This window comes from Triticum dicoccoides, chromosome 6A (genome assembly GCF_002162155.2).
Source record: "Triticum dicoccoides isolate Atlit2015 ecotype Zavitan chromosome 6A, WEW_v2.0, whole genome shotgun sequence".
Lineage (NCBI taxonomy): Eukaryota > Viridiplantae > Streptophyta > Magnoliopsida > Poales > Poaceae > Triticum > Triticum dicoccoides.
This window is the reverse complement of record NC_041390.1, coordinates 514,799,029-514,826,702: the sequence shown is the minus strand read 5'-3', so window position 1 is coordinate 514,826,702 and position 27,674 is coordinate 514,799,029. Positions and strand designations below refer to the sequence as shown.

The 27,674-nt window shown below is 47.4% G+C and overlaps 3 protein-coding genes and 1 pseudogene across 3 annotated transcripts; 3 read left to right on the top strand and 1 right to left on the bottom strand.

The window, feature by feature from the left end:
* Nucleotides 1-2,649: 2,649 nt before the first annotated feature.
* LOC119317610 (ATP synthase subunit O, mitochondrial-like) lies at nt 2,650-5,929 on the top strand. The gene is made up of 6 exons (XM_037592093.1): nt 2,650-2,838; nt 3,072-3,125; nt 3,700-3,943; nt 4,360-4,472; nt 5,309-5,395; nt 5,482-5,929. The coding sequence occupies exons 1-6, from the start codon at nt 2,758-2,760 to the stop codon at nt 5,599-5,601; spliced, it is 699 nt and encodes a 232-aa protein (XP_037447990.1). The 5' UTR covers nt 2,650-2,757; the 3' UTR covers nt 5,602-5,929.
* A 517-nt stretch (nt 5,930-6,446) lies between these two features.
* Nucleotides 6,447-7,354, top strand: LOC119319505. The gene has a single exon (XM_037593976.1). The coding sequence runs from the start codon at nt 6,702-6,704 to the stop codon at nt 7,281-7,283; it is 582 nt and encodes a 193-aa protein (XP_037449873.1). The 5' UTR covers nt 6,447-6,701; the 3' UTR covers nt 7,284-7,354.
* A 3,656-nt stretch (nt 7,355-11,010) lies between these two features.
* Nucleotides 11,011-13,919, top strand: LOC119317607 (histidinol-phosphate aminotransferase, chloroplastic-like). Its single transcript, XM_037592092.1, has 9 exons — nt 11,011-11,321; nt 11,563-11,646; nt 11,944-12,098; nt 12,182-12,279; nt 12,395-12,503; nt 12,595-12,752; nt 12,854-12,996; nt 13,086-13,226; nt 13,465-13,919. The coding sequence occupies exons 1-9, from the start codon at nt 11,082-11,084 to the stop codon at nt 13,597-13,599; spliced, it is 1,263 nt and encodes a 420-aa protein (XP_037447989.1). The 5' UTR covers nt 11,011-11,081; the 3' UTR covers nt 13,600-13,919.
* Nucleotides 13,920-14,122: 203 nt separating this feature from the next.
* Nucleotides 14,123-15,996, bottom strand: LOC119317609 (annotated as a pseudogene).
* Between the last annotated feature and the right edge of the window lie 11,678 nt (nt 15,997-27,674).

Here is a 27,674-nt window from a genome sequence, read left to right as displayed (position 1 = left end):
AGTATACGTGGAAGATTAATTAAGGTCCCTCCCAATATTAAGTGTTTGTTTGGCTTGTTATGAGGAATAGTATCCTTGCTAAAGATAATCTCCTGAAAAGGGTGTGGTCAGGGGATTCCAAATGTGTTTTTTGTGGACACAATGAAACCGTGGATCACCTGCTCCTGAAGTGTTCGGTGGCCAAATGGTGCATTACAAAAAATCCTTTGGTCTAGGGGTGCTACCTGATAATTTGAATTCTTTGCTGACCTCTTGGGTTTCTGGTTTTGGCAATGAAAACAGGAAAATATTGTGTGTGGGCATCTTTGCCCTCCTATGGTCTATCTGGACCTGCAGGAATGATATATGTTTTGAACACAGAAGGACACTTAATCCTTTTTTGATTCTTCATAAAGCCTGTCGACTAACTGAAGCTTGGGCTGTATAATAGAAAAATGAGGAAAATCAAAAGGAAATGAAGTGGGCGGTAAAACTACTAGAGCGAGTAACAAGTGAAATCTTCCATGCTTCGAGGGGATGGCATCCTGGAGTGCTGAGAATTGAAGGTGGCTGACTCTGGAAGGTTCTCATGGTTGGTGGGAAGACATACTCTCATTCTGAAGCAGGGGGAGACCGAAGCTTGTGGACGAAGCTTTTGGGGTTATGCTTTTAGGTGTAGATGGTGTTTCGAGACATCGTTCGTTTAAACTTTGGATATATTTTGGGATGATTAGTAGCCGTAGTATTTGGCTCCTGGGTCAGGGGCTTTTAGCTCTTCGCGTTGGCAAGTTGGGCTTCCCTAGAGTTTTATCCGTCGGGGGTGGAAGTTTGGGCTTGTCCTTGCTCCCTCGAAGTTGATCTCTGTTGATGTTGTTGTATTGTGGTGGTGTAAAAACAAGTGTTATGGTTTTTGAAAATCGGAGGGAAACCCCTTTCCATAAAAAGCTAATGTTTTGTTAATTTTTCTTATTATTTTATCGTGTATCGTACTTTTTCGTTGTGTGGCACTAAAACAAGAATATACTACTCATGCTTTTTTATCTATGGTTCATTGGTTTCTAGTGTAAATCAAAGTTTCGTCGTATATCAACAAAAACCAGACACACAAATTTTGACACATTCAATGATAGGTCAATGCATACGGGTGATGGTAGAAAAAAAAACTGTACCAAAGACCAAGAGCGACTGTGTCTCACTTCACAAGCCCGTCTCCCCTCAGGCACCGCTACTTATGGGCCAAACCAAATAGCTTCATGCAGGTTAGTATATTTTTCTCCTTTGTTTTTCCATCCATTCATTTTCTAGTTTTTTTATGTTTTAAAAACATTACAATAACATATCTTTTTAAACTTAAATTACTTTAAAAAACTAAAACCCTGAATTTGAAAAATGGTAACGCGGTGTAAAAATTGTTAACATAATTTTTCAAAAATGTTTATAGCATTAAAAATGTTGTGACTTTAAAAAATGTTCACATGTTTCAAAGGAAAAAATGTAAGTGACATATTTGAAAAGTGTTTACGCAATGTAAAAAATGTTACTGTAATCCAATAAAAGTTATATTTCATCAAAAAAATGTATCATCCCATTTATAACAATGTTTAATGTGTATTTGAAAATATTTCAATGTGTATTTGAAAAATGTATAATAAGTAGTCCAGAAAGTTTTCAAAAAGTAGATAAAATGTTAAACATCTATATAATTTTTTTTCAGATATATACAAAATTTACAATGTGTATTCAAAAAGTAGATATCAAAATGTATATATAAATATCGTTAAATATTTATAAAAAATATTCCCAATGTATTGGAATATGTACAATGTCTATGAAAAAATAGACATGAGTGAAAAAATTAAAAGTAAAAAGGTAAAACCCCAAATAAATCCAATGAAAACCAAAGATGGAAATAAAGAAAACGGGAAGAAAGAACAATAATATGAATGAAAATGAATAAAAATGAAAAACAAAGAAAGAAAACATATGCAAACAGTGAAACTGACAAAGAAAACCCATGCGCAACTATAGTACTAAGTTGGCCTAGTAGCACCACGCCAAAGACGAGACTGAGTTTATGGGCTGTTTGGATCATTGCCCCCAAGGCACCCTACCAAAATATTGGTTGTTGACCAGCTCTAGGCCTTATTTATGCTATGTAATTTCGTCCATGAAAAAAGATGCTGGAATTATGAAGCCCATAATCTAGCTAGGTTTGCTACTACTCTAAATCAGGGGAGACACACATGGCTTGGTCTCCCCCACGTTACTCTTTGTATTCCGATGATTATCAATGAATAAAACCTAGTGGATTGTGCTAAAAGAAAATTGGATGCAAGCCGAATAATTGGTGTGCCAACATCTCCACAACAGCTCTAGTGCAATTCTCAGCCAATATTTTGGCAAGGCGTGGGCAGCCGATTCCTACACCAATATTTTGGCAAGCCCGCGATTGGCAAGGCTGGCGCTGGCTCAAACCAAACAGCCCCTAAGTCTCGCAAAGGGCGAGAAATAGTCCTGGCCCCAAGGATGATCGAGCCGAAAAAAAAACAAGTAGCCCTGACGAAGCCCACCAGAGGCCTAATTAGTACCAGGGCCTAAAGGGCTCTGCATCGTCGGTCCGCTCCGGAGTGTTGTGGTGGTTGCCCAGGCGCTCCACTGCGCATCGCCCCCACCTTTTTCATCGCATTCTACGAGACCCGCAGCCTCGTCTCTTCCTCCTCCCACCCGACCCGATCTCCTCCTAGGTTTCGCTCTCCACCACCGCGGAACGAACCGGAAATGGCGGCGCGGCACCTCAGATCCGGCGTCCCGCTCCTCCAAGCCCGCCTCGCGGCCACCGAATCCGCGGCCGTCGCTCAGGTCCCGATTCCCTTCCCTGTCCCCCCTCTTTGTTTGGCTCAATCAGAAGATGCCATTCCCCTCAGATTTCGGTAGCCCGTCGATCCCCTTAGCTGGCTGATCTAGGTTCGCCTTGTGTTGCTGACATCCCTGGATAGTTTCCCCCCATTGATTCAAATCTGTCGTCTCGTCGAATCGATTTCGGTGTGATTTTTTCTTCGGTCGTTGGTTTTGACGTGTTATTTATGATGCAGGCGTCGAGGGGGTTGGCAACGCAGACGGATAAGCCTAAGGAGAACAAGATCAAGGTAACTCGAGATCAGGCATTTGGTTGGATTGTTGCTGTTGTCGTTGTGTTGCGGTCTGCGGATGTACCAGTTTAGGACCGCGAGATTCTATCTATGTTCGTTGTGAGTGCCGCAGATTACTTTGACGGTCTGGTCAACTTATCAAGGGACCATAAGAATCATGCAACTGTTTATGTTTGCCTGCCTGCCTGCGCAAAGAAATCTACATTTTTCTTGTTGGGATCCCATATGTGATATGTCATTATGGCCGAAATGCCTTGATCTTGAGAAACTTAGCCTTTACTGGTTTTAAACTATTTCATATCCTGTTGGAGTGTAACCATGCTTGTTGCTATCACATACTGCAACAATCACTCAAATTAGTTTACTCAGCGAAGACAGATTGTTCACGTTGCATTTGTTTAGTGTATCAATCGCAGCACAAAAACGTTCATGCCATTGATGGATGTATTCTCTTGTCTTATGTTTTACATAATCTGTTTCAAACTTTTAATACTACTTGTGCAATTCAGTAAATTGGTTACTTGGTGGCTTTGTCTGTTGTTTTGTCCTTACTTGTGTTATGCCATAATAGGTTCCAAAAGCTCTGTATGGTGGCACCGGCAACTATGCTAGTGCGTTGTTCCTTGCAGCAGCCAACGCAAATTCGTTGGAAAAAGTTGAATCTGAGATTCTCGATGTTGTAGGGGCATCCAAGAAGAGCCCTATGTTTTCTCAATTCATGAAGGACACATCAGTGCCTAAAGAAACCAGGGTGAAGGCTATAACTGAAATATTCTCTGAAGCCGGGTTTACTGACATCACAAAGAAATTCTTGTGTATGCTTCCAATCCACTCAACCTCTTATGTCTAATGAAGTTCATTGTAGGTGCTTATAATAAGAGATACTAAGTTATAGTTTTTAGCAGCATGTGCTTTAGTGATGTACCAATCCAAATGCATGGGACTATTTTTAGTTATTTTGTTTCCAATGTTGCTTGCTTTGTCAACAGTTTGCTTTCTTTTGCAGTAATATTTTCAATCAAAGTAACACCGTTTGCATTTCTTATCTGTTATGATGTTGTTTTCAGTTGTATTAGTTAACAACCTAATTTAAGTATCGATCGCAGGAATTTCTTTTCAATTAAGGTACATGGTATCACTGATAAGTGATGATATGCATACAATCTAAAACTTATAGAGAACTTAGTTATAAGGAATTTTATTCGCGTCTAATTTTTTCTTTTATGTGAAGCTGCATTGGCATCCAATGGAAGACTGAAATATGTTGAACGCATTGCTGAGAGATTTGTTGATTTGACCATGGCACATAGGGGGGAGGTGAAAGTTGTTGTCAGGACTGTTGTTGTAAGTTGATAACCTGATATCCCACTATTTATTTGTCTCTTGCTACTAAGAGCACTGTGTGTTTGACGCTGGTCGAATTTCTCAGTGTTCACTTTCATCACATATGAAAGGAAGTTTGATGCATGTGCATATGATTAGCCTTACCTTGATTCTTGGTAACATGAAATGACCATTTGTTGTCTTCTTTCGTATATTAATTTGTTATGAAGTTCTTGTGCCTTCCTGGTTTACTACTGTTGTTTTTGTTGATATGTCCCTGTAGTTAGCTATAACCTATTCTTTCAAGCTGGAAGTAGGGTTGCCTTCTGCTCCGCACCAACAGAAACCAACTGCAACTAAAATGCTTGTTAGTTGGGTTCTCTCCTTTCATGTGCCTAATAGTATGGCATGATCCAGTGAACTAACAAATTGCTGCCTTTGGGGGTTTAGTACTCATTGAGATAAAATAGGATTTTTTTTGTTTGCAAAAATGTTAAATGCAGATAATATTTTAGAAGTTACCTGCATGAGCTAAAATTCATTCCTTAAAATTATAAAGTTGAGTTGAATTGATCCGAAACTATTTGTTATGGCAGTAGGAAGTCTTTTAGTTGATTGAGTTGGAACGTTTGTACTTGCCATCACTCAAAGTTCAACTCTTAACAGGCTTATCTTAGACTTCCTGCCATATGTTAACGAGGAGCTATTACCTTGATAAATTGTGGAAAACTTGTCATGTTTTTTAAGCTGGTTTGTCAATGCGTGGATGCATTCTCTGTGCAACTTCTGTTATAGATCCTGACTGTGTTGACAATAGTTTGGTTTTGGTTGCTGACTTATCTGTTTTGTGCTGATAGCCACTTCCTGAGAAGGAGGAGAAAGAACTTAAGGAGACCTTGCGTGATATCCTTGGGAAAGACAAAACCATCTTGGTTGAACAAAAGGTAAGTCCTTGATCCACAAGGTATCTCTATAGCATGTGAGGTGTCAAGTAATATTGAACAAACTTCAAATTGTACTTTCTCTGCAGATTGACCAGGGTATCATGGGAGGACTGGTGATTGAATTTGGGCAGAAGGTGTTTGACATGTCGATCAGGACTAGGGCGAAGCAAATGGAGGCATTCTTGAGGCAACCCTTTGACATCTAACTGCCTTTTGGATCCAAATCAACACCAGAGTGCAGTGGTTGCGCCGCTGAAGGTTCCCTCATGCCTGCTTCTTCGATGTGGTCTTGAAATAAAAGCTTTCCTTTACAAGAGAACATCACTCTGTTTTATTTTGTCTTGTGGGTTAGGAAGAAGCCTGCTGAACAATCTTGAATTTCCTTTCTACCAAAAACATGGATAAAAACATGAAGAGAGGTCATGGAAAGTTTTTAATTCAAGTGTTTGTAATTTTTGTTTGAAGTGCTCTCTTTTACTCGTATTCAGTGAGTATGAATTGTGAAATAATATGATGACAGTACATTTCGCTGCATTTTCCCATGAGCATTGGTTGAGCCTATCAGATATGTTAGATATGGATCATATCTAGCGCCCCAACCTACACAATGAATCTATATAATTTTCCTTTCTCAACCATAGTGATCGGGACTCCCGGAATGACATGAATCTATATAATTTTCCTTTCACAACCATAGTGATCGGGACTCCCGGAATGACATGAATCTATATAATTTTCCTTTCACAACCATAGTGATCGGGACTCCCGGAATGACGCCGACTTCATCTAAAAGGGGAAAGTTTGTCTACGCTAGTTGACTGAAACCGACACATTTCTCATGTTGGATGTCGGTTCTCTGCAACTGGCAGCTACCCGATCGACTAGTCCAAGAATAGCTCTGAAACCGCACCCTTTTTGTTCGACGATACACGGAAATCCGTTAACCAATCCACCCCAAGACACAAGAAAGGCCATGCATAGCAGCACGTGATGCACTCACATAATACGCGTGGGTTGCCCCGACGCGTGCCGCTCGCTTCCTGGATGCGTAGACCAAACTTCGGTACAAGAAACACCTTAGCTCTGGCTGGCCTAATAAGCGGGGTGGCATGAGTTGGCTTGGAAGAATCAACGAGGGCGACCCCTCAAGTCACTCGAGCTGCCGAAGCAACCCAAAGCCTCCGCCTCACTCTTCCAAGCAAGCCATGCAGTTAGGCTAGCTAAGTAGCCAAGCTCTAGCGGCTGCCCATTCCTCCGTCCATGCCCTCCCCCTCTCCTCCTCCTCGTCGTCGTCCCGCCACCACCGATGTCTTGCGCGGCGGCGGAGGCCGGGCTGGTGGCCATGGACTGCGTGGTGGTGTGCTGCTGCTGCCCGTGCCTGGTGCTGCAGATCACCGTGTTCCTCTTCGTCCGGCTGCCCCGGAAGGTGGTGGTCAAGTCCAAGAGGGTCTTTCTGCGGCGATGGCACAGGAGGAGGAGGAGGAGATCGGCATCCGCCGCCGCGAAGAGGCTCTCCAGAAGCGGCAGCACGGCCTCGTCCTCCGGCATGAGGCGGCTCGAGGAGCTGCTGGACGGCGATTTCAGAGCCACCTTCAGGGATATCAACGGAGGGGAGTGCAGCGGCAGCGACGGCGACGTCCGCGGTAGCTGGAAGGAGAAATGCTTCGCCATGGACGACTACGATGGCGGTGTCGGCTGGAAGCAGAGGTGCTTCGCCGTCGACAGCTGCGACGACGACGGCGTGTGGGAGGCGCTGGTGGGGCAGGAGGGGCTCTTCTGGTTCGGGAGCTTCTGGGGCCGGACAGAGCAGGGCGACCCCGTGTCTTCCGAGGATCAGATGTACGCAAGCTTGAGCCTGCCGGTAGTTCTAGAGAGAGTGCGGGATTAGGCACCGATGATGATGCAGTTTGATGCAAGCGGCTTGCGTTGCAGCTTCTAAATGAGGTTTCTACTTTTCCATCCGGCCAAGGATTTTATCCAGAGTAGCAGCTATTACATCATTTGGTCAGTGCACTGACCCCCTACTGTACATATGTTATCATCATGGTACGCCTATTATCAATCAAAGGAACAATTCCTGAACAATAAACAGCGGGTTTCAGTTTAATCACTGCAGAGAGACAGATAGAGACCGGAAGAGCAGTCTAGAAATAGTTCGAGTTAAGAACGCTGATGCTTCTCCGGACCTGATCCTCGGAGGAAACGGTTATGTAACCACGCCTTTTGGGGCGGCAAAGCTGTGTAACCACCTCGTGTTGCTTTGTTCAGTATACCTGGTTTGGACGTATATACTTTGCCCACCCGGTACGCCCGTGCGTGCGTTTCGTGGTGCACCTGGACCGCACGTCGTCGCCGCGGTCGGCATCGGTCAATCGGCCGTGACAGCAACTTCATCCCGTAGCTGTCTCGCTGATGATTGATTGCTTGTTGCCCGCCAGCTGCACGGGCCGAGACGAGGGGTACGTACAGATCAAGTCACGCAAAACGGACACGCTTGCCTGATGACCACCGCGCTCTACTCTACCCTAAAGCAGCCGCGATATCAGGCGTACGCGTATGGCGACTCAGATGAGCAACTGGACGAAGATCTCACTGTTCAGGGCCCACCTGCACTGCACGTGCAGCTCCACTCCACGGGCACGGCTTCGGCCCTGCTGCAACTGCGCCGTACGCCGAATAGCAAGTCGCCTCGGCCGAGGAGATGCCCGCGGTCGCATGCAGAATCCCTCGTCAGCCGCGCCGCGGATCGCCTTGGCCGAGGAGATCCTCGCGGTCGCGGCAGCCAGAATCCTTCGTAACCCGCGCGCGCGGACGCTCGCGTCTCATCCGTGCCGATGCCGCGGAAGTGCACCGCGACGCCGACGAGAAGACGCACGCCCCACCCGGCCACCCCGGCGCCGAAACGTTAGGGCATGTCAATGCTGACCTTCAAACCACCGTAATGCACGGTCTGGACGCTATTTTGCCATAGAACATGGTCATGTATTAATCTACAGGTCTCTTTGTTGTCAGTGGCGAAGCTAGCAGCGAGTTACACCTAGGGCTAATCAAGGTTGAACATCAAATTCTTCAAATTTTCAGTACCTTGTAGAAAGGGATTATAAAGAATCTTAGTATTAGGCCTAGGGCTATAGCCCTAGTTGCCCTAGGCTTGTCTCCACCACTGTTTGTTGTGGCTGCTCCACATTGACGCCGGCTCAAAACGGACGCGACCTCTCATTGATGAGCCGGTCGGCATTAAACACAGCGCCAGTTGGCTCCTCGCGTTCATCGGCTATTTAAACGAGGCAGGCGCCAGGCAAAAACTGCACCATAACTTCGCTCCCCAGCTCCTCCTTGCAGCATATTCTTCACACTCTCCATGGCATCCAATGAGCAGGAAGAGGGTTTTTTTGGCATAAAAGCTGGCTGAGTGGCCCGCCTAGCCCGCTGGATACGAGCTAGGCAACTCGTTGCTCCACCTCCCTCATCGCTCGAGGCCGCTAATATCACGGGCGAGGCTGCAGGCGCATGGAGGAGCAAGTGGCCGCTCCAAATCGATGTGTGGTTCAGCAACTCGCCGCTCCAAGCCAGCTCATGGAGTCGCACGGCGGCACGAGCAAAGTTATTGTCGTGGACGAGGCAGTGTCGTACCTCTCCTCCTGCGCCATCCACCATCAATGTGCGCGGAACTGCGCCCTGCCGGCGAAGAAAGAAGTTGGAGTCGTGGTGGTCAACAAGGCGGTCAGCATGTCCGCGGCCGCCGGCGACAGCCAGGAGAAGTAGATCATCGGAGGCCGTTGCAGCCTGGCTCCCATGAAGGCCAGCGCCGACACGTCGCCGGTGTGCATAACCGGTGTCTTGCCCTCTTTGCAGTCCATCGTCGTCCCCCGCCCCCAAAACCAATCTTGATCCGTGCTTCACGGAAGCGGAGGCCACTCCGATGAGCAGCGCAGTCGGACATAGGGAAAGTATGGGGAAGCGGAGGCTATTATTCCCCTCTCGCTGAAGCATATTCCTCCAACGCATATGGCAGTCCGATGAGCGGGCTGCTGGACATGAGGAAGACATGTCAGCGGAGGGGGCGGGGCTTCATTTTCCGAGGCTCATGGTCGATCGAAGATGGGGAACGAGCACTGGTGATCATTTTAGTCTATGTTTAGAGTCCTGTCTAGTTGAAAAATGTCTAAATGTAATGAATTTGCTCCGGTTTAGATAAAAATCATCCAATTTTATGTAAAAAACATCTAAGTGTGAATGAATATTGTTCAGTTTATTTGATTTTGAATCAAATTTGTTCATTCTCATTGAATTTCATTTGAAATATAATCGGACATATGTGGCTAGCTTTGGATGGCCGGATCCTGCATGAGTGTCACAGACTGGTCCCCGGTCTGCGGATAGATGCAGGAACAAATTTCCGGGTCAACGTTGGAAATGCCCTTATAGGGGTTTCTAACCGATCCCCTATAACCGGTTAGAGGAGTAAAAAAATTGGTTTTACTCCTCTGACTAGCACCTAGACGATCCCCAATAACCATTAGAGGAGGATAATTTATTCTCCGCCCCTTATCTCTAGCCTATATTTGCTCGGCCGCTACTGCTTGGAGAACCCCCCCCTCCGCTGCCTCATCCCCCCCACTCCCATGCTGCATCTACGCCGGCCTCATCCTTCCCGCCCCCGCCAGCTACCACTCGCCACTGCGGACGCTTCGTAGTGGTCCTTAACCACCCGGAATTGTGCCTCTCTCGCCCCGTGCGCGGTGCAAAATTGATAGATCTACGGCTGATGTCGCAGCCGGATTTGACGCACCCGGCGGCCGGCAATTGCGTCTTTGTCATGGATTGGCCGGGTGCCGAATCGCATAGCCCCTGCAATGCCTCTGCGCCGCATGCAGGTATGGCCTCCTCCTCTAATCGCTTGGATTTCACTCCGTCACTCGTCGGCGGTTCATCAACAAAGACATGACCGGTCTCGGCACTGGCCCAGCAGCTCGTCGGCTCCCCGTTGCTGGTCATAAAGTGCCACGACTGCCCGTGGTAGGTAGTGCGCCGAGTTTCAACCACGCCGGAACACCCCGTATTGGTGTTCTTGGATGAGCATGCAAAGAAGTGGCTTGTGAAGAAAAAAAAGATCATCGACGATAGGTACTATGAGACGGCAAGGTCGGCTATGGCAGCAATGAAGCACGCGGCAAGGATGCAGGCATAGCAGGAGGGGCAGGGCGCAAGGATGGCGGAGGAGCAGGCGGCATGGATGGAGTGCAGGAAGTGATCCGTCACGCTCGAGCATTGATTTCGTTTTGGTATGGCCGGATTGTTGAACTATAATTTATGTTGCTTTATCGTGTTTGTTTCGAACTATTGATTAAATTGAAATGGTTTGTATCGTATGATCGACGTGCATGAATCTAAGAATCCACATTTACAAATGTGGACATGCGACAATCCAAAATGTATACAGAGAGCATGATTTGCAAGTGTGTGTAGATGCTCTAGGGGGCCAACCCCCTACTAGGCGGGCAAGAGGCAACGGGGCCCGCGTCTCCTGCGGCAGCACGAATCTCAAAGCGCAGCAAAGGCGTGGCCGGGCCTCTGCCACTTGTCCCCTCACGTGGCCGAAACGCCGCCTGTCCTTTTCCGTTCCGCTCGGCTGCACTCGGCCGGCCGTCCGTCCGTGGCACCAACCAACCGCGCCGCGCCGTCGATGGACTGTACCGTCCGAGCCCGCGTCAGGAGCCCGTCGCCGGCCGTCTCCCGCTTCTCCGGAGAGGGGCGGCGCCGCCAGGCGTCCAGGGTCTCCTTCCGGCGCATGGCGTCCGCGACTCCAGTGGAGGAGCCCGCGGCGGCGGCGGTGGCTGAGGCGGAGCCGCGGCCGAGCGGCGCCTCTTTCATCCGCCACCACCTCAGGAGCCTCGCCGCGTACCAGCCCATCCTGCCCTTCGAGGTATCCCTATCCGTCCGACGCCTAGACTCTCCTCTACTGTGTAGTGAAAGATGCTCCGCTTTTAGCTGCGCTTGCGAGGTGCTTGTGGAAATGTCGCGCGGCGCCGTGCTTGTGCTTCGGGAAGGAAATGTTTTAAAACGAGCTCCTGTGGCGTCTCAGCTAGCTGAATTTAGTTTCGAAGTTGTAATCTGCGATTCCTTCATGTTGTTTGACCAATTTGGAAAATTGGAACTCTTGCTAGGTGCTATCTGCTCGGCTGGGGCGTAAACCAGAGGATATAATCAAGCTGGACGCCAATGAAAATCCATATGGTCCACCACCGGAGGTGCGTACTTCCAATTCCCGTATTCGGAGTAGTCTAAATCCATACGTCGATGAGTGCTTACCTCTATGGCGTTGTACTTTGGGCATTCACAAAGGACATGACATCTCAGTAGCAACATTTCTACTTTTGTTAGAGTGAGTCTTAAAGTTCAATTAAAAAAATTAGTAGTATACTAGTATCAAATATCTTTTTGAGTCTGTAACAGAAAATATCATATCTATATATGAGCAACAAAAGCACCAAGATAATCCATACCTTCCCCTTTTCTGTATCTAATGGATTCCTGTATCTGTACAGGTAGCTGCAGCATTAGGAAATTTAAAGTTCCCTTATGTCTACCCTGATCCTGAAAGCCGCCATTTGCGTGCTGCTCTCGCTGAAGATTCTGGGCTTGAAACTGAGCACATACTTGTTGGATGCGGTGCCGATGAGCTAATTGATTTGATTATGAGGTTAGTTTGTAGCTCATCTTGCACCTGCTTTTTGTTGAAATCTTCATCTCAAAGTTGAGTAATCATGAATGGTGCCAATACAGATGTGTACTTGAACCAGGCGACAAAATTGTAGATTGCCCTCCAACTTTTACCATGTATGAGTTTGATGCTTCAGTCAATGCTGCACTTGTTATCAAAGGTAGCTAATGATCTCTTGGTCTTTTATTTATCAAACCTTCCATGATTTTTATCTGTTAAACCTTATTTAATTTCTGAACCTGATTTGATATGCCATTCATCGTTCTTTGCTGTAGTCCCAAGACTTCCTGATTTCTCCCTAGACATCGCAAACATTGTCAAAATGGTTGAACAGGAGAAGCCAAAATGCATATTTTTGACATCTCCTAACAACCCAGATGGCAGGTATATCATTGCCACTCAATACTTGTGTCAATTTGTTTGCTTATTGTTCATATTGCAGTGTTTTAAAAATCATTTCAATTTTATTTGTCAGTGTAATCAATGACGAGGATCTTTTAAAGATCCTTGACCTTCCGGTACTTGTAGTGCTGGATGAAGCATATGTTGAGTTTTCGAGCCTTCAATCAAGGATGACATGGGTTAAGAAGCATGATAATTTGATTGTTCTCCGAACATTCAGCAAACGAGCAGGTGTGTGATTTGTGTTCTATCGTTTTAGTGTGTACATGAAGGTTATGTGTTATGAAGAATCAGAAGGAAGTGAATTTATTCACGAATTACTGGTGATGTAGGTTTAGCTGGGCTTCGTGTGGGTTATGGAGCATTTCCTCTAAGCATTATTGAGTACTTATGGCGGGCCAAGCAGCCTTATAATGTTTCTGTGGCAGCAGAAGTCTCTGCATGTGCTGCCTTGCAGAACCCAGTCTATTTGGAGGTACATCTTTCACAAAGATAATTCAAATGTAACATTATTTGAAAATTTGAACTTGGCTAATACGTCTGTTGGACCTTTCATTCTTCAAGAGCGTGAAAAATCTGCTACTACAAGAGAGGGAGAGGCTGTATAATCTTCTCAAAGGAATACCTTACCTGAAACCATTTCCCAGTCATGCTAACTTCATTCTGTGTGAAGTCACGTCAGGAAAAGATGCAAAGAAAATAAAGGTATGGCTTGCTTATTATTGCACTGTCCAAGTTTCTGCCTTATTTCATTGAGATAATATAGCCCCTTTAATTGTGATTTTGAGGTGACAAAATTTTGAGAACCTGGAACTGCCATATGGGTTATCTGTATTCGAGATCATTGCTATTCACACTTTTAATAATATATGCAATTTACGTCCCATTGAACAATACAGGGCATGCAACTTTATTCACTTGAATTGGTGAAAAATATTTGCAGGAGGATCTTGCAAAGATGGGAGTGATGATTCGCCACTACGACAAGAAGGAACTGAAGGGTTATATTCGTATTTCAGTTGGAAAGCCTGAGCACACTGATGCACTAATGGAAGGCTTCAAAGCACTCAAACTTTGAGAATTTGCCACGATTTACTTTGATGGAAGCAGTGAAGAGCTTATTGAGTATGTGTCTACCCATTACTAGGCTTGTAGTACACTGGATGCAGTCTATCAAGTAGACACTGCTTCCCTCCAACATCGGTAAAGTGCATTCTTCAGATTTCAAGCCAACCAGGGTCAGTTAGTTTTCAATAAAATATCTATGTTTAGCTAGTGCTGTAGTCCAAACCATTTAGCCATAAACTCTGTTTCAGCAAAGTTACTGTGCAGAGCAAGACTTTTTTGTAGAGGTTGAGTTCCTGAATGATGTTGCTTCTTTCTGTCTGGGCATGCATATATACTTGCTTGTTTGGTTGCTCATTGGAAAGTTGAAGGTTCTATGGTGAATAAAGACGCCATTACCATAATCTTACCTTACTTCTAGCAGTGGTTTTTCAGTACAATATCATGAGGAGCTGCACTCTTCAAGGTTCAACACAACCTTTGCACAACACTTTGACTTTATTATACTTCAAACGAAATACAGTGAAGGACAGTTTATCGGGGAAAAAAATACAGTGAAGGAAGCTGATAGCAAATGAAAGCAACCAGTTTTTGTTCCATTTTATTTAGGTATATATATTTGTGGCTGATGGCCATTACAACGGCCAAGCATCTTTATTTAGTTTCTGGCAACTGGCACGGGGAGTCGGGGACTTGGTGCAAGCGTGCAGCTGCGGCTCCATGGATGGACGCTCACTGGTACTGGCTGGCGAGCTTGCCTTCCTTGACAATGTAGTTGGGCTCCGGGAAGTCCTGCCCCTTGAAGTACCTCTCCAGCATGTCCTTCAAACCGGCCGCGTACCTCAGCTGCACCACATACATTGTTTACCGGTTAGCCATGGAGCATAGCGACTAGCGAGGCTTGGAGCTTGCTGTGTGGTGCTACTGACCTGGCCGTCGATGGTGGTGCCGGAGATGTGCGGGGTCATGGCGTTGTTGGGCATGTACCTCCACGGGTGCTCCTTGGGCGCCGGCTGCGGGTACCACACGTCGCCGCCGTATCCTGATCATTTTTTGAAACTGGTTAGTGTTATTTGAAGATGAGCATGGCGGGTGTATATTTGTACAGAAGGAATGTGTGTGTGAGAGAGAGAGAGAGAGAGCAGACCGGAGTTCATCTGTTCTTACCAGCGATGTGCCCACTCTTGCAAGCGTCTGCCACTGCCTGAGTATCCATGATCGCTCCACGAGCATTGTTCACGATGATGACGCCTTTCTTCATCTTGGCGATCTTCTCCTTGTTGAACATGCCCCTGGAAAAAGAACAAACAAAGAGAGAAGCAATCACAAGATGGACAAAATATACGCTGGCGATCAAGTTGGTTCTCGTAGTGATTTATTTACTTTGTCTTCTCGGTGAGCGGCATGTTGAGCACGACGACGTCGCACTTGGGCAGCATGGCGTCGAGGTCCTCCTCGAAGGCGGCGCCGAGCTCCTCCTCGAGCGCGGCGTCGACGCGGAGCCTGTCGTGGTAGAGCAGGTTGCAGCCGAAGGGCTTGAGGCGCTGGAGCAGCAGCTTCCCGATGCGGCCGGCGCCGACGGTGCCCACCGTCTTGCCCTCCAGGTCGTAGGCCCGGTGCGCGATGCCGGCGAGGTCCCACTCCCCGCTGATGGCCTGGTGGTGGCCCGGCAGGAAGTTGCGCATGAGGACCAGGATGCGCATCAGCTGCCCGTGACCTCGGCCACGGTGAGCCCCGCGGCCGCCGCCGCCGGCAGCTCGATGTGGTCGGAGCCGATCCCGGCCGTGAGGAGCAGCTCCAGGTTCTTGCCGCGCCTGATCCGGTCCGCGCTCACGTACGCCGGGTGGAACGGCGTGGTGATGAGCACGTGCGCGTCCGCGATGTGCTTCTCCAGCTCTGCGTGCAAACGGTTTCCGTTAGTGATAGTGGCACGTAACGTAATGTTGTAGCCGTGGTAGTACGTGGTGACTGACCGCAGTTGGGGCCGTCCTTGTCGTCGGTGACGATGTACTGGTGGCCCTGCGACTCGAGCCAGCTGCGGATGCCCAGCGCGTTCTCCACGCACCCCACGAAGTTGGGGTTCTGCCCCGCGTACTCGCCGCCCTTGTAGAACACGCCCACGATCTTCTTGCTGCCCGGGGACGCCTGGACAACGTAAACAAAACAGAGATGAACCCACCGCTAGCACATTTTTAACATGATCGACAATTCACGTGTGCATTGTCAAAAGTGTCAAGACGCATCTAGAGGCTAGTGATAAGTAAGGAAAATAACGTTACATGAAGGCTCCTGGTGAGGGACGACTCCAAGGCCCGGACCACCTGCTGCGTCGCGTTTTTCATGGCCATGGACGACAGTAACCGACGACGGTGGCTGATGGGCAAGAGCTGGTCGTGCTCGAAATCAGCTGGATTGGTGTGCGCTGGTAGGTAGTGGTACTGCACTACTGCTGCTGCGAGTGGGCTGTGTGGGAATCGAACACTGAGCTCGGTGCACATATATAGGGGCGCCGCGCAGGAGCCGTGCAGTACCCATCGACTGCTCACTGTAGTGTAGGTTCTCCATTCCCGCCGGTCGTGGACGCACCGCCGAGCGGGTGCACCTGGGCTGGGCTGGGCTGGGCGGAATCAAAAATAGCAGCCGGGGAGGCACGTGGGGCCCGCGTACCGCGCGATTGAGATGTCTGGCGCGACGGCAAAAGAGTGCTCCCTCATACGTCATACGTGTCTGTGTCTTGATTTGATTGGAACAAAATAAAAATCGTCCCATTCCTTAAAATCAATGGAGGAGATGATTAGACTAGAAAAAAAAAAGAAAAAAAACAACCGTAGGATGAAGTGGGAGCACGGATGAGATGGGAAGCTTGCCTGCTCCCTCTTCATGCTCCCATCCGTGCTCCCACTCTATCCTATGGCTGTCTTTTTATTTATTTTATTTTTAATCTAATTATCTCCTCCTGATTTCAAGCGATGGGCCAGGTCTTATTTTGTTCCAATCAAATCATGCCACGTATGCGGGAGCACGGATGGGCGCACGCTGGAGGAGCAGGCAAGTCTCGTCCGCGCGAGTGAACTGGACGTGGCGCGGCCGCACGGGCGCTTAGAGCAACTCCAATGGGCCGACCCAAATGGACGGCGTTTTTGTCCGTTTTTTGTTCGTTTGGGTCGGCCGCCCGCCCGCTGTCCGCCCTCTTTTAATTTTTGGTTGCCAGTGCGCCCAACGGGCCGACCCATTTCATGACCGGGCGCGTTTTAGATCATGCCGTCGCCTTGGTTTTGGCGCCCCAGAGCGCGGGCGCATGATCTGGCGCCTCTCCCGCGGCTTCTCACCGACGAGAATCGTCGTGTCCACCGGAGGCGGCAGCGTCGCCTCGCCATCGCGGAGAAGGACGTGGAAGCCTTGGTGGTGTGGCGGAGGCTTCCCGCAGGACATGTCGACGAGCGCCAGTTCTACAAGCAAAGAAGGTTGGAGAGGGACACGAGAATGAGGGAACGAGCCGCCTATCGGAAGGACAAGCATTCGCGGAAGCAGGCAGCTCAATTGAAACTGAAGCTACGAGAAACGACGGGTTGGGACTTTGAAGACGAGGCGTATGTTGACGCCTACATTCAGACGTCGAAGGAAGATTTTACCGAGTCGGAGTCAGAAATCGACAAGCAGTGGTCTTTTCTTTTTATATGTGTACGCTAGAATTATCTATTTATCCATTTTCATCTGAAAAAATGGCCGGCGGCGTTGGCGACGTAGCAGGCGAGCGAGGGTTGAATCCAATGTACCACCGACTAGCGGACCCGATAAGAAAAGAGAACGAGCGCGCGCGTCCGTCTTGTGTCCACGCCGACGTAAATCAGACTTAAAAATATACCGGAAATGGGTCGGTAGACGGACAAAAGCGGACGTACGTCCGTTTAAGTCGATGCGTTGGGCCGGCTTTTTGATCCGCCCTAACCCGAATAAACGGCCGCAGATAAAATGAGTCGCCTCCATTAAAATTGCTTTTAGGTTTCCGCGGTGCCACACGGGAAGGGAAGTGCGTCGCAACGGGAAAGGACGCGCAAGTCGCTGGCCTGGCGGCTAAGGGTGAGCAAAGAGATGTGGGAGGAAGGCTGTCCCGTCCCGCCACCGCGTGACATCGGCGTCTCCCACTCGTGTCGCAGATTTCATCTCGAGTGACGGCGGCACGTCTCTCCGATTCACACGGCCCTGCCTGTTTGTTTGGGCTAGCCATTTCCAACGCCGCGACGCAAAACGGACACACTGTACGATACTCCCAGTCCGTAAATACTTGTCTGAGAAATAATCAGATATTTTCTTTAGAATACGCATGAGTATGCGTATCATCTGTTGATAGAGTCCACATAGTTACATGGTTACAGTCCGAGTACGGGCAAAGGCTAGAGGCCAGAAAAAAAAGCTACGTCTCCGCGCTCATCCGTTCGTCTACTAACCGTCTATCACGGTGAGGACTGGACCATCAGGACCAATGCCCGCTTTGCAACCAGAGGAAGAAAACATAGGCCACCATCTGCTACACTGCGTATTTGCACGTCAGATTTGGACAGCGATGCTTCATTCTTTGGGCAAGCCAGACTGGGTGCCAACAGTAGACGACACTCTCAGAATGATGCGCAAACAAAAGCGCCAGTAGAAAACAAAACAGGACAATCAATGCTTTATTCATTCTAGTCATGTGGGAGATTTGGAAACATCGCAATGCAATTGTATTCGAGGGAGCTACACCATCGAAGAACTATGTCATCCGTAGTATCACGAAGGAGGGGCGCACTTGGAAGCAAGCAGGATTACTAAAAGGAGACCTTAGCGCTTTCTTCAACATGGTGGAAGAGTGGGCTAGTGCGGCAAGTTAGCATAGGAGTAGAGAGTAGAGAGTAGAGGTGGTGATGGTGTCCATGTAAAATCTTGTAACATTATCATGGAGGGGCTCTTCATAATATAGTACACACACTCGTGCGTATTCGAGAAAAAAAAGAAAAGAAAAATGTCGCTATGGAAGAACCCTGCAAGAACCCATTCCCTCCCCATGTTCACGATGAGCCGTTGAACATCCTGCAGCGACGGAGAGTCCTTATCGAAAACGACCGCATTTCGGTGCTTCCACATCTCCCAAAGGACCAACATCGCGAGGGTGTTGAGGTCCTTCCTGTTCTGTTGGCCCGAGGCGAGCACCGTGCACCAATGTAACAACCGATTGTCCGATGTCGGAGACCGGTCCTCCTAACCCAAGGCCGAGAGCACCTTGAACCACACGGAGCGGGCGAAAACGCACGCGATGAGCAGATGGTCGATGGACTCGTGCTCCTGGCTGCACAAGGGACATGTCTCCTGATGGGGCAAGCCATGTCGCGCCAACCGATCAGAGGTCCAAACCCGATCCTTGAGGATTAGCCAGCTGAAGAGTTTGCAACGCAACGGAGCCCTGGAGTGCCAAGTGAAGCTAGCTCCTAGCTCCTAAATCATGCTCGCGACCTGTGAACCTACTGGCATACGCCGATCGCACCGAGAACATGTTGGATGTCTCCAAGCCCAGCGGACCCTGTCCGCAATCCCCGGATGCAGTTGCACCTCCGTAACCCTGTTCCACAATGCAAGGAACTGCTCGAGCTCTGGTTGAGAAAGGTATGGACCGAGATCTCTCGTCCAGGCACCCCCTGCTGCCTCCGCCACCGATCATGAGACCTTGAATCGGGGCTGGATCTTCGCGTAAACCAAGGGTGTGATCTCCTGTAGCCTCCACCCATCGAGCCTCCGGTCCTCCCAAAAGAGGCAGTCAACACCATCTCCTAAGTCCACGAATATAGCCGCCTGATATATCTATAGCGAGGTCACCGTCGTGTCGATCTAGAATTCTACCCAGGTGTAACACCCACGATGCGGCTATATTTCCCACGTGTCGGGGCACGACTTAGAGGCATAACCGCATGGTAGGCATGTCGCAAGAGGGGTAATCTTTACACATCTCATGTACTGAATAAGAAAGGGATAAAGAGTTGGCTTACAATCGCCACTTCACACAATACATAAATATATCATACATCATCCAGAATACAATCAAGGTCCGACTACGGAACCAAAATAAAGAAAGACAACCCTAAATGCTAGATCCCCGATCGCCCCAACTGGGCTCCTCTACTGATCATCCGGAAAAGAAACATAGTAACGGCCCGAATCCTCGTCGAACTCCCACTTGAGTTCGGTAGCGTCCCCTGCACTGGCATCACTGGCACCTGCATCTGTTTGGAAGTATCTGTGAGTCACGGGGACTCAACAATCTCACACCCTCACGATCAAGACTATTTAAGCTTAAAGGGAGGAAAATGGTAGTGAGGTGGAGCTGCAGCAAGCACTAGCATATATGGTGGCTAACTTATGCAAAAGAGAGCGAGAAGAGAAGCAAAGCACGGTCGAGAAGCTAATAGTGATCAAGAAGTCATCCTGAAAGCTACTTACGTTCAAGCATAACACGAGACCGTGTTCTCTTCCCGGACTCCTTCGAAAAGAGACCATCACGGCTACACACGCGGTTGATTCATTTTAATTAAGTTAAGTGTCAAGTTTTCTACAACCGGATATTAACAAATTCCCATCCGCCCATAACCGTGGGCACGGTTTTCGAAAGTTCGAAACCCTGCAGGGGTGTCCCAACTTAGCCCATCACAAGCTCTCACGGTCAACGAAGGATATTCCTTCTCCCAGGAAGACCCGATCAGACTCGGAATCTCGGTTACAAGACATTTCGACAATGGTAAAACAAGACCAGCAAAGCCACCCGAATGCCGACAAATCCCGATAGAAGCTGCACATATCTCGTTCTCAGGGCACACCGGATAAGCAATCCGTACAACTAAAACCAAACCTCAAGTTTCCCCGAGGTGGCACTGCAAGGGGCTCTAGTTTGGACCAACACTCAGAGGAGCACTGGCCTGGGGGTTTAAAATAAAGATGACCCTTGAGTCCACGGAACCCAAGGAAAAAAGGCTTAGGTAGCAAATGGTGAAACCAAGGTTAGGCCTTGCTGGAGGAGTTTTATTCAAGGCAAACTATCAAGGGGTTCCCATAACACCCAACCACGTAAGGAACGCAAAATCAAGGAACATAACACCGGTATGACGGAAACTAGGGCAGCAAGAGTGGAACAAAACACCAGGCATAAGGCCGAGCCTTCCACCCTTTACCAAGTATATATATGCAATAAAGTAAACACGATATAATAATAATGATATCCCAACAATAACCATGTTCCAACATGGAACATACTTCAACTTCACCTGCAACTAGCAATGCTATAAGAGAGGCTGAGCAAAGCGGTAACATAGCCAAATAACGGTTTGCTAGGAAATGTGGGTTAGAGGCTTGACATGTCAATATGGGAGGCATGATAAAGCAAGTGGTAGGTATCGCGGCATAGCAATAGAGCGAGCAACTAGCAAGCGAAGATAGAAGTGATTTCGAGGGTATGGTCATCTTGCCTGCAAAGTTCTCAGAGTTGACGAAAGCTTGATCCTCGTAAGTGTACTCAACAGGTTCCTCGATCATTTACTCGTCTCCCGGCTCTACCCAAAGCAAGAACACACGCAAAGGACCAACAATCAATCACGGTGCAATGCGCAAGAAACATGATGCAAAACATGGCATGATATGCGAGATGTGATATGCAATGCATATGCGTGCTCCGGAAGGAAAAGATTGATCAAGGCATCAACTTGGAAAACCAAGTGCGCCGCTGGAAAGATGAGTTGATTTCGGTCGAAATCGATATAAAGATCACTGGAATCGAATGCACGATTTGCAAATGGCAAGCAAAAACAAGAATGGCACAATTTTGTGATTAACATCACAATGCCTCCTAGAATGCAATAAGAAACTAAGCTATTGCACTCCAACATAACAACAAAGCACATGGCAGTGATCTACTCAAGATGCTTGACAAAAGATGAACACTGAGCTACAACTAAATCACACAAGAGAAGGTTCAAACAGACATAGCAAAAGTGCAAAAGATATCAGCATCACAGACTTAGTGAAAATACTAACATGCCAAAAAATAACATCAGGAAGCCAGGTTTAGAGCAAGCAAACAACATGCTACAGGAACAGATCATAGCAAACAAAGGCATGGCATGAATCTGCTAAATGCATAGATCAAAAGTCCCTTACTGATCATGAGCCAAAAAGGCACAAAAAATATGATGGCACCCATGTAAACATAGCAAGTTTTATAAGCAGATTCAGACTTAGCAGAAAATTGAGCATGGCAAAAACAGAGCTATGTAAACATAGCAAGTTTTATAAGCAGATTCAGACTTAGCAGAAAACTGAGCATGGCAAAAACAGAGTTATGAAGGCATCTTTGCGAGATCGATACACTCACCACAAGGCATTGCATGACAAGATAAGCATAGCAATAACAAGAAGACATGTTCATGAAGCTAACCATGGCAAGCTAAAGTTCATAGCATGCATGTATCAACTACAACAACCATGGCAAAATTGATTAACATGTAAACAATCTGCCAGGAACATTTTATAGCAAAAGTAGAGCAAGATTAAGACATGCTAGGGTACTCCATAATTGCAAACAGGGGCATGGATGGATAGAGCACAACTATATGTCCAAATCATCCTTACTGAAGATACTCAAAACAAACATGGATCTCACTGTAGCATCATGGATACATGGCATAAAAATAACAGCAGAGCAAGGACTTAGCAAAATCCTAAGTCCCTGAAATCAGCAATATCACGAAGGCTACTTTGCATGCTTGTGCTAGTCACCACATTGATCACAAAAATACATGGCAAACACCCATGTAAAGATGGAATGGCACAGATCAAAATACATGTAGAGCTCATGCCCATATGCAGCACACAACAAATGTAGCAAAAATGACAAATGCTCATACTCTGATAAGAATCAGCACCTAACAATTTATAGCACTCTTGCATCCACGATTTGGGTATCAATATGGACTCAAACAAGCATGTCACAATGGAATTAAATGAAGATCATCTCCCAATGAACATTTTGATATATCATGCGCATGAAACGGAGCAACACACACAAAGTTATGATGCGATGAACAGGTCCTGAAAAAGTGAGGGGAAAAGGACTTAGAGAGAATTATGATCTCGGGAATTCCCAGATCTAGGGTTTCATCTTGCACGGATGTAGAGGCGAGGCCGGCTCGCCGGAGTTCGTCCCGCGGTGGCCGGAGCACCTGTGCAGAGAGGGAGCTCGGGTGAGGGAGGAGGAGAGGAAGGAGAAGGAGGAGGGCCGGACGGCGCGGGGCTCACCGGAGCGTGGGCGCCGTGGGGCGGCGAACGACGGCGTCGGACGGGGCGTCACCGGGGCTGGGCGGCGTGCGGCTCGCGGCGGGATGCTCCACGGCGGCGCGGGCGGATCACGGGCGGCGTGGAGGCGGAAGGACGGCGCGGGCTCGGAGTGTTGGAAATATGCCCTAGAGGCAATAATAAATTAGTTATTATTATATTTCCTTGTTCATGATAACCGTTTATTATCCATGCTAGAATTGTATTGATAGGAAACTCAGATACATGTGTGGATACATAGACAACACCATGTCCCTAGTAAGCCTCTAGTTGACTAGCTCGTTGATCAATAGATGGTTACGGTTTCCTGACCATGGACATTGGATGTCATTGATAACGGGATCACATCATTAGGAGAATGATGTGATGGACAAAGACCCAATCCTAAGCCTAGCACAAGATCATGTAGTTCGTATGCTAAAGATTTTCTAATGTCAAGTATCATTTCCTTAGACCATGATATTGTGCAACTCCCGGATACCGTAGGAGTGCTTTGGGTGTGCCAAACGTCACAACATAACTGGGTGACTATAAAGGTGCACTACGGGTATCTCCGAAAGTGTCTGTTGGCTTGGCACGAATCGAGACTGGGATTTGTCACTCCGTGTGACGGAGAGGTATCTCTGGGCCCACTCGGTAGGACATCATCATAATGTGCACAATGTGATCAAGGAGTTGATCACGGGATGATGTGTTACGGAACGAGTAAAGAGACTTGCCGGTAACGAGATTGAACAAGGTATCGGGATACCGGCGATCGAATCTCGGGCAAGTATCGTACCGCTAGACAAAGGGAATTGTATACGGGATTGATTAAGTCCTTGACATCGTGGTTCATCCGATGAGATCATCGTGGAACATGTGGGAGCCAACATGGGTATCCAGATCCCGCTGTTGGCTATTGACCGAAGAGTCATCTCGGTCATGTCTGCATGTCTCCCGAACCCGTAGGGTCTACAGACTTAAGGTTCGGTGATGCTAGGGTTATAGAGATATTAGTATGCGGTAACCCGAAAGTTGTTCGGAGTCCCGGATGAGATCCCGGACGTCAGAGGAGTTCCGGAATGTTCCGGAGGTAAAGAATTATATATAGGAAGTGCTATTTCGGCCATCGGGACAAGTTTCGGGGTCACCGGTATTGTACCGGGACCACCGGAAGGGTCCCGGGGGTCCACCGGGTGGGGCCACCTGCCCCGGGGGGCCACATGGGCTGTAGGGGGTGCGCCTTGGCCTATATGGGCCAAGGGAACCAGCCCCAAGAGGCCCATGCGCCAAGAGAAGAGGGAAAGGAAGAGTCCTAAAGGGGGAAGGCACCTCCTAGGTGCCTTGGGGAGGAGGGACTCCTCCCCTGGCCGCACCCTTCCTTGGAGGAAGGGCCAAAGGCTGCGCCCCCCTCTCCCTTGGCCCTGTATATAGTGGGGGAAAGGGAGGGCAAGAACACCTAAGCCCTGGCGCCTCCCTCTCCCTCCCATGACACATCTCCCTCCTCCCGCAGCGCTTGGCGAAGCCCTGTTGGAATCCCGCTACTTCCACCACCACGCCGTCGTGATGCTGGATCTCCATCAACCTCTCCTCCCCCCTTGCTGGATCAAGAAGGAGGAGACGTCGCTGCTCCGTACGTGTGTTGAACACGAAGGTGCCGTCCGTTCGGCGCTAGGATCATCGGTGATTTGGATCACGACGAGTACGACTCCATCAACCCCGTTCTCTTGAACGGTTCCGCGCGCGATCTACAAGGGTATGTAGATCCACTCCTCCCTCGTTGCTAGATGACTCCATAGATAGATCTTGGTGACACGTAGGAAAATTTTGAATTTATGCTACGTTCCCCAACAGTGGCATCATGAGCTAGGTCTATGCGTAGTTTCTATGCACGAGTAGAACACAAAGTAGTTGTGGGCGTTGATTTTGTTCAATATGCTTGCCGTTACTAGTCCAATCTTGATTCGGTGGCATTGTGGGATGAAGCGGCCCGGACCGACCTTACACGTACTCTTACGTGAGACTGGTTCCACCGACTGACATGCACTAGTTGCATAAGGTGGCTAGCGGGTGTCTGTCTCTCCCACTTTAGTCGGATCGGATTCGATGAAAAGGGTCCTTATGAAGGGTAAATAGCAATTGGCATATCACGTTGTGGTTTTTGCGTAGGTAAGAAACGTTCTTGCTAGAAACCCATAGCAGCCACGTAAAACATGCAAACAACAATTAGAGGACGTCTAACTTGTTTTTGCAGGGTATGCTATGTGATGTGATATGGCCAAAAGGATGTGATGAATGATATATGTGATGTATGAGATTGATCATGTTCTTGTAATAGGAATCACGACTTGCATGTTGATGAGTATGACAACCGGCAGGAGCCATAGGAGTTGTCTTAATTTATTTATGACCTGCATGTCAACATAAACGTCATGTAATTACTTTACTTTATTGCTAACCGTTAGCTGTAGTAGTAGAAGTAATAGTTGACGAGACAACTTCATGAAGACACGATGATAGAGATCATGATGATGGAGATTATGGTGTCATGCCGGTGACGATGATGATCATGGAGCCCCGAAGATGGAGATCAAGAGGAGCAAAGTGATGATGGCCATATCATGTCACTATTTGATTGCATGTGATGTTTATCATGTTTATGCATCTTGTTTACTTAGAACGACGGTAGTAAATAAGATGATCCCTCATAATAATTTCAAGAAAGTGTTCCCCCTAACTGTGCACCGTTGCGACAGTTCGTTGTTTCGAAGCACCACGTGATGATCGGGTGTTAGATTCTAACGTTCACATACAACGGGTGTAAGATAGATTTACACACGCGAAACACTTAGGTTGACTTGACGAGCCTAGCATGTACAGACATGGCCTCGGAACACAAGAGACCGAAAGGTCGAGCATGAGTCGTATGGTAGATACGATCAACATGAAGATGTTCACCGATGATGACTAGTCCGTCTCATGTGATGATCGGACACGGCCTAGTTGACTCGGATCATGTAATGACTTAGATGACTATAGGGATGTCTATCTGAGTGGGAGTTCACAAGATGAACTTAATTATCCTGAACATAGTCAAAAGGTCTTCGCAAATTATGTCGTAGCTCGCGCTTCAGTTCTACTGTTTAGATATGTTCCTAGAGAAAATTTAGTTGAAAGTTGATAGTAGTAATTATGCGGACTAGGTCCGTAAACTGAGGTTTGTCCTCATTGCTTCATAGAAGGCTTATGTCCTTAATGCACCGCTCAGTGTGCTGAACCTCGAACATTGTCTATGGATGTTGCGAACATCTGACATACACATTTTGATAACTACGTGATAGTTCAGTTAAACGGCTTAGAGTTGAGGCACCGAAGACGTTTTGAAACGTCACGAAACATATGAGATGTTTCGAGGGCTGAAATTGGGATTTCAGGCTCGTGCCCACGTCAAGAGGTATAAGACCTCCGACGATTTTCTTAGCCTGCAAACTAAGGGAGAAAAGCTCAATTGTTGAACTTGTGCTCAGATTGTCTGAGTACAACAATCGCTTGAATCGAGTGGGAGTTGATCTTCCAGATGAAATAGTGATGGTTCTCCGAAGTCATTACCACCAAGCTGCTTGAGCTTCGTGATGAACTATAATATATCAGGGACATATATGATGATCCTTGAGATATTCGCGATGTTTGACACCACAAAAGTAGAGATCAAGAAGGAGCATCAATTGTTGATGGTTGGTGAAACCACTAGTTTTCAAGAAGGGCAAGGGCAAAAAGGGATGCTTCATGAAACGGCAAATCAGCTGCTGCTCTAGTGAAGAAACCCAAGGTTGAACCCAAACCCAAGACTAAGTGCTTCTGTAATAAAGGGAACAACCACTGGAGCAGAATTACCCTAGATACTTGGTAGATAAGAAGGCTGGCAAGGTCGATAGAAGTATATTGGATGTATTATGTTAATGTGTACTTTACTAGTACTCCTAGTAGCACCAGGGTATTAGATACCGGTTCGGTTGCTAAGTGTTAGTAACTCGAAATAAAAGCTACGGAATAAACGGAGACTAGCTAAAGGTGAGCTGACGATATGTGTTGGAAGTGTTTCCAATGTTGATATGATCAAGCATCGCACGCTCCCTCTACCATCGAGATTGGTGTTTGCGTTGAGCATAGACATGATTGGATTATGTCTATCGCAATACGGTTATTCATTTAAAGAGAATAATGGTTACTCTGTTTATTTGAATAATACCTTCAATGGTCTTACACCTGAAATGAATGGTTTATTGAATGTCGATCGTAGTGATACACATGTTCATGCCAAAAGATAGTAATGATAGTACCACCTACTTGTGGCACTGCCACGTAAGTCATATCGGTATAAAATGCATGAAGAAGCTCCATGTTGATGGATCTTTGGGCTCACTCGTTTTGAAAAGTTTGAGGCATGCGAACCATGTCTATTGGTGTATATGCATGAAGAAACTCCATGCAAATGGACCGTTTGGACTCACTTGATTTTGAATCACTTGAGACATGCAAATCATACCACATGGGCAAGATGACTGAAAGCCTCGTTTTCAGTAAGAAGGAACTAGAAAGCAACTTGTTGGAAGTAATACATTTTGATGTGTGCAGTCCAATGAGTGCTGAGGCATGTAGTGGATATCGTTATGTTCTTACTTCACAGATGATTTGAGTAGATGTTGAGTATATTTACTTGATGAATCACGAGTCTGAATTATTGAAAGGTTCAAGTAA

Excerpts from the sequence above, each read along its gene's own strand:
- LOC119317610 (XM_037592093.1), top strand. The coding sequence starts at position 2,758 with ATGGCGGCGCGGCACCTCAGATCCGGCGTCCCGCTCCTCCAAGCCCGC. Across the intron at positions 4,473-5,308 it reads TTGTTGTCAGGACTGTTGTT|CCACTTCCTGAGAAGGAGGA; the intron begins GTAAGTTGATAA and ends TTGTGCTGATAG. Across the intron at positions 5,396-5,481 it reads CCATCTTGGTTGAACAAAAG|ATTGACCAGGGTATCATGGG; the intron begins GTAAGTCCTTGA and ends CTTTCTCTGCAG.
- LOC119317607 (XM_037592092.1), top strand. The coding sequence starts at position 11,082 with ATGGACTGTACCGTCCGAGCCCGCGTCAGGAGCCCGTCGCCGGCCGTC. Across the intron at positions 11,322-11,562 it reads AGCCCATCCTGCCCTTCGAG|GTGCTATCTGCTCGGCTGGG; the intron begins GTATCCCTATCC and ends AACTCTTGCTAG. Across the intron at positions 12,753-12,853 it reads AACATTCAGCAAACGAGCAG|GTTTAGCTGGGCTTCGTGTG; the intron begins GTGTGTGATTTG and ends CTGGTGATGTAG.
- LOC119319505 (XM_037593976.1), top strand. The coding sequence starts at position 6,702 with ATGTCTTGCGCGGCGGCGGAGGCCGGGCTGGTGGCCATGGACTGCGTG.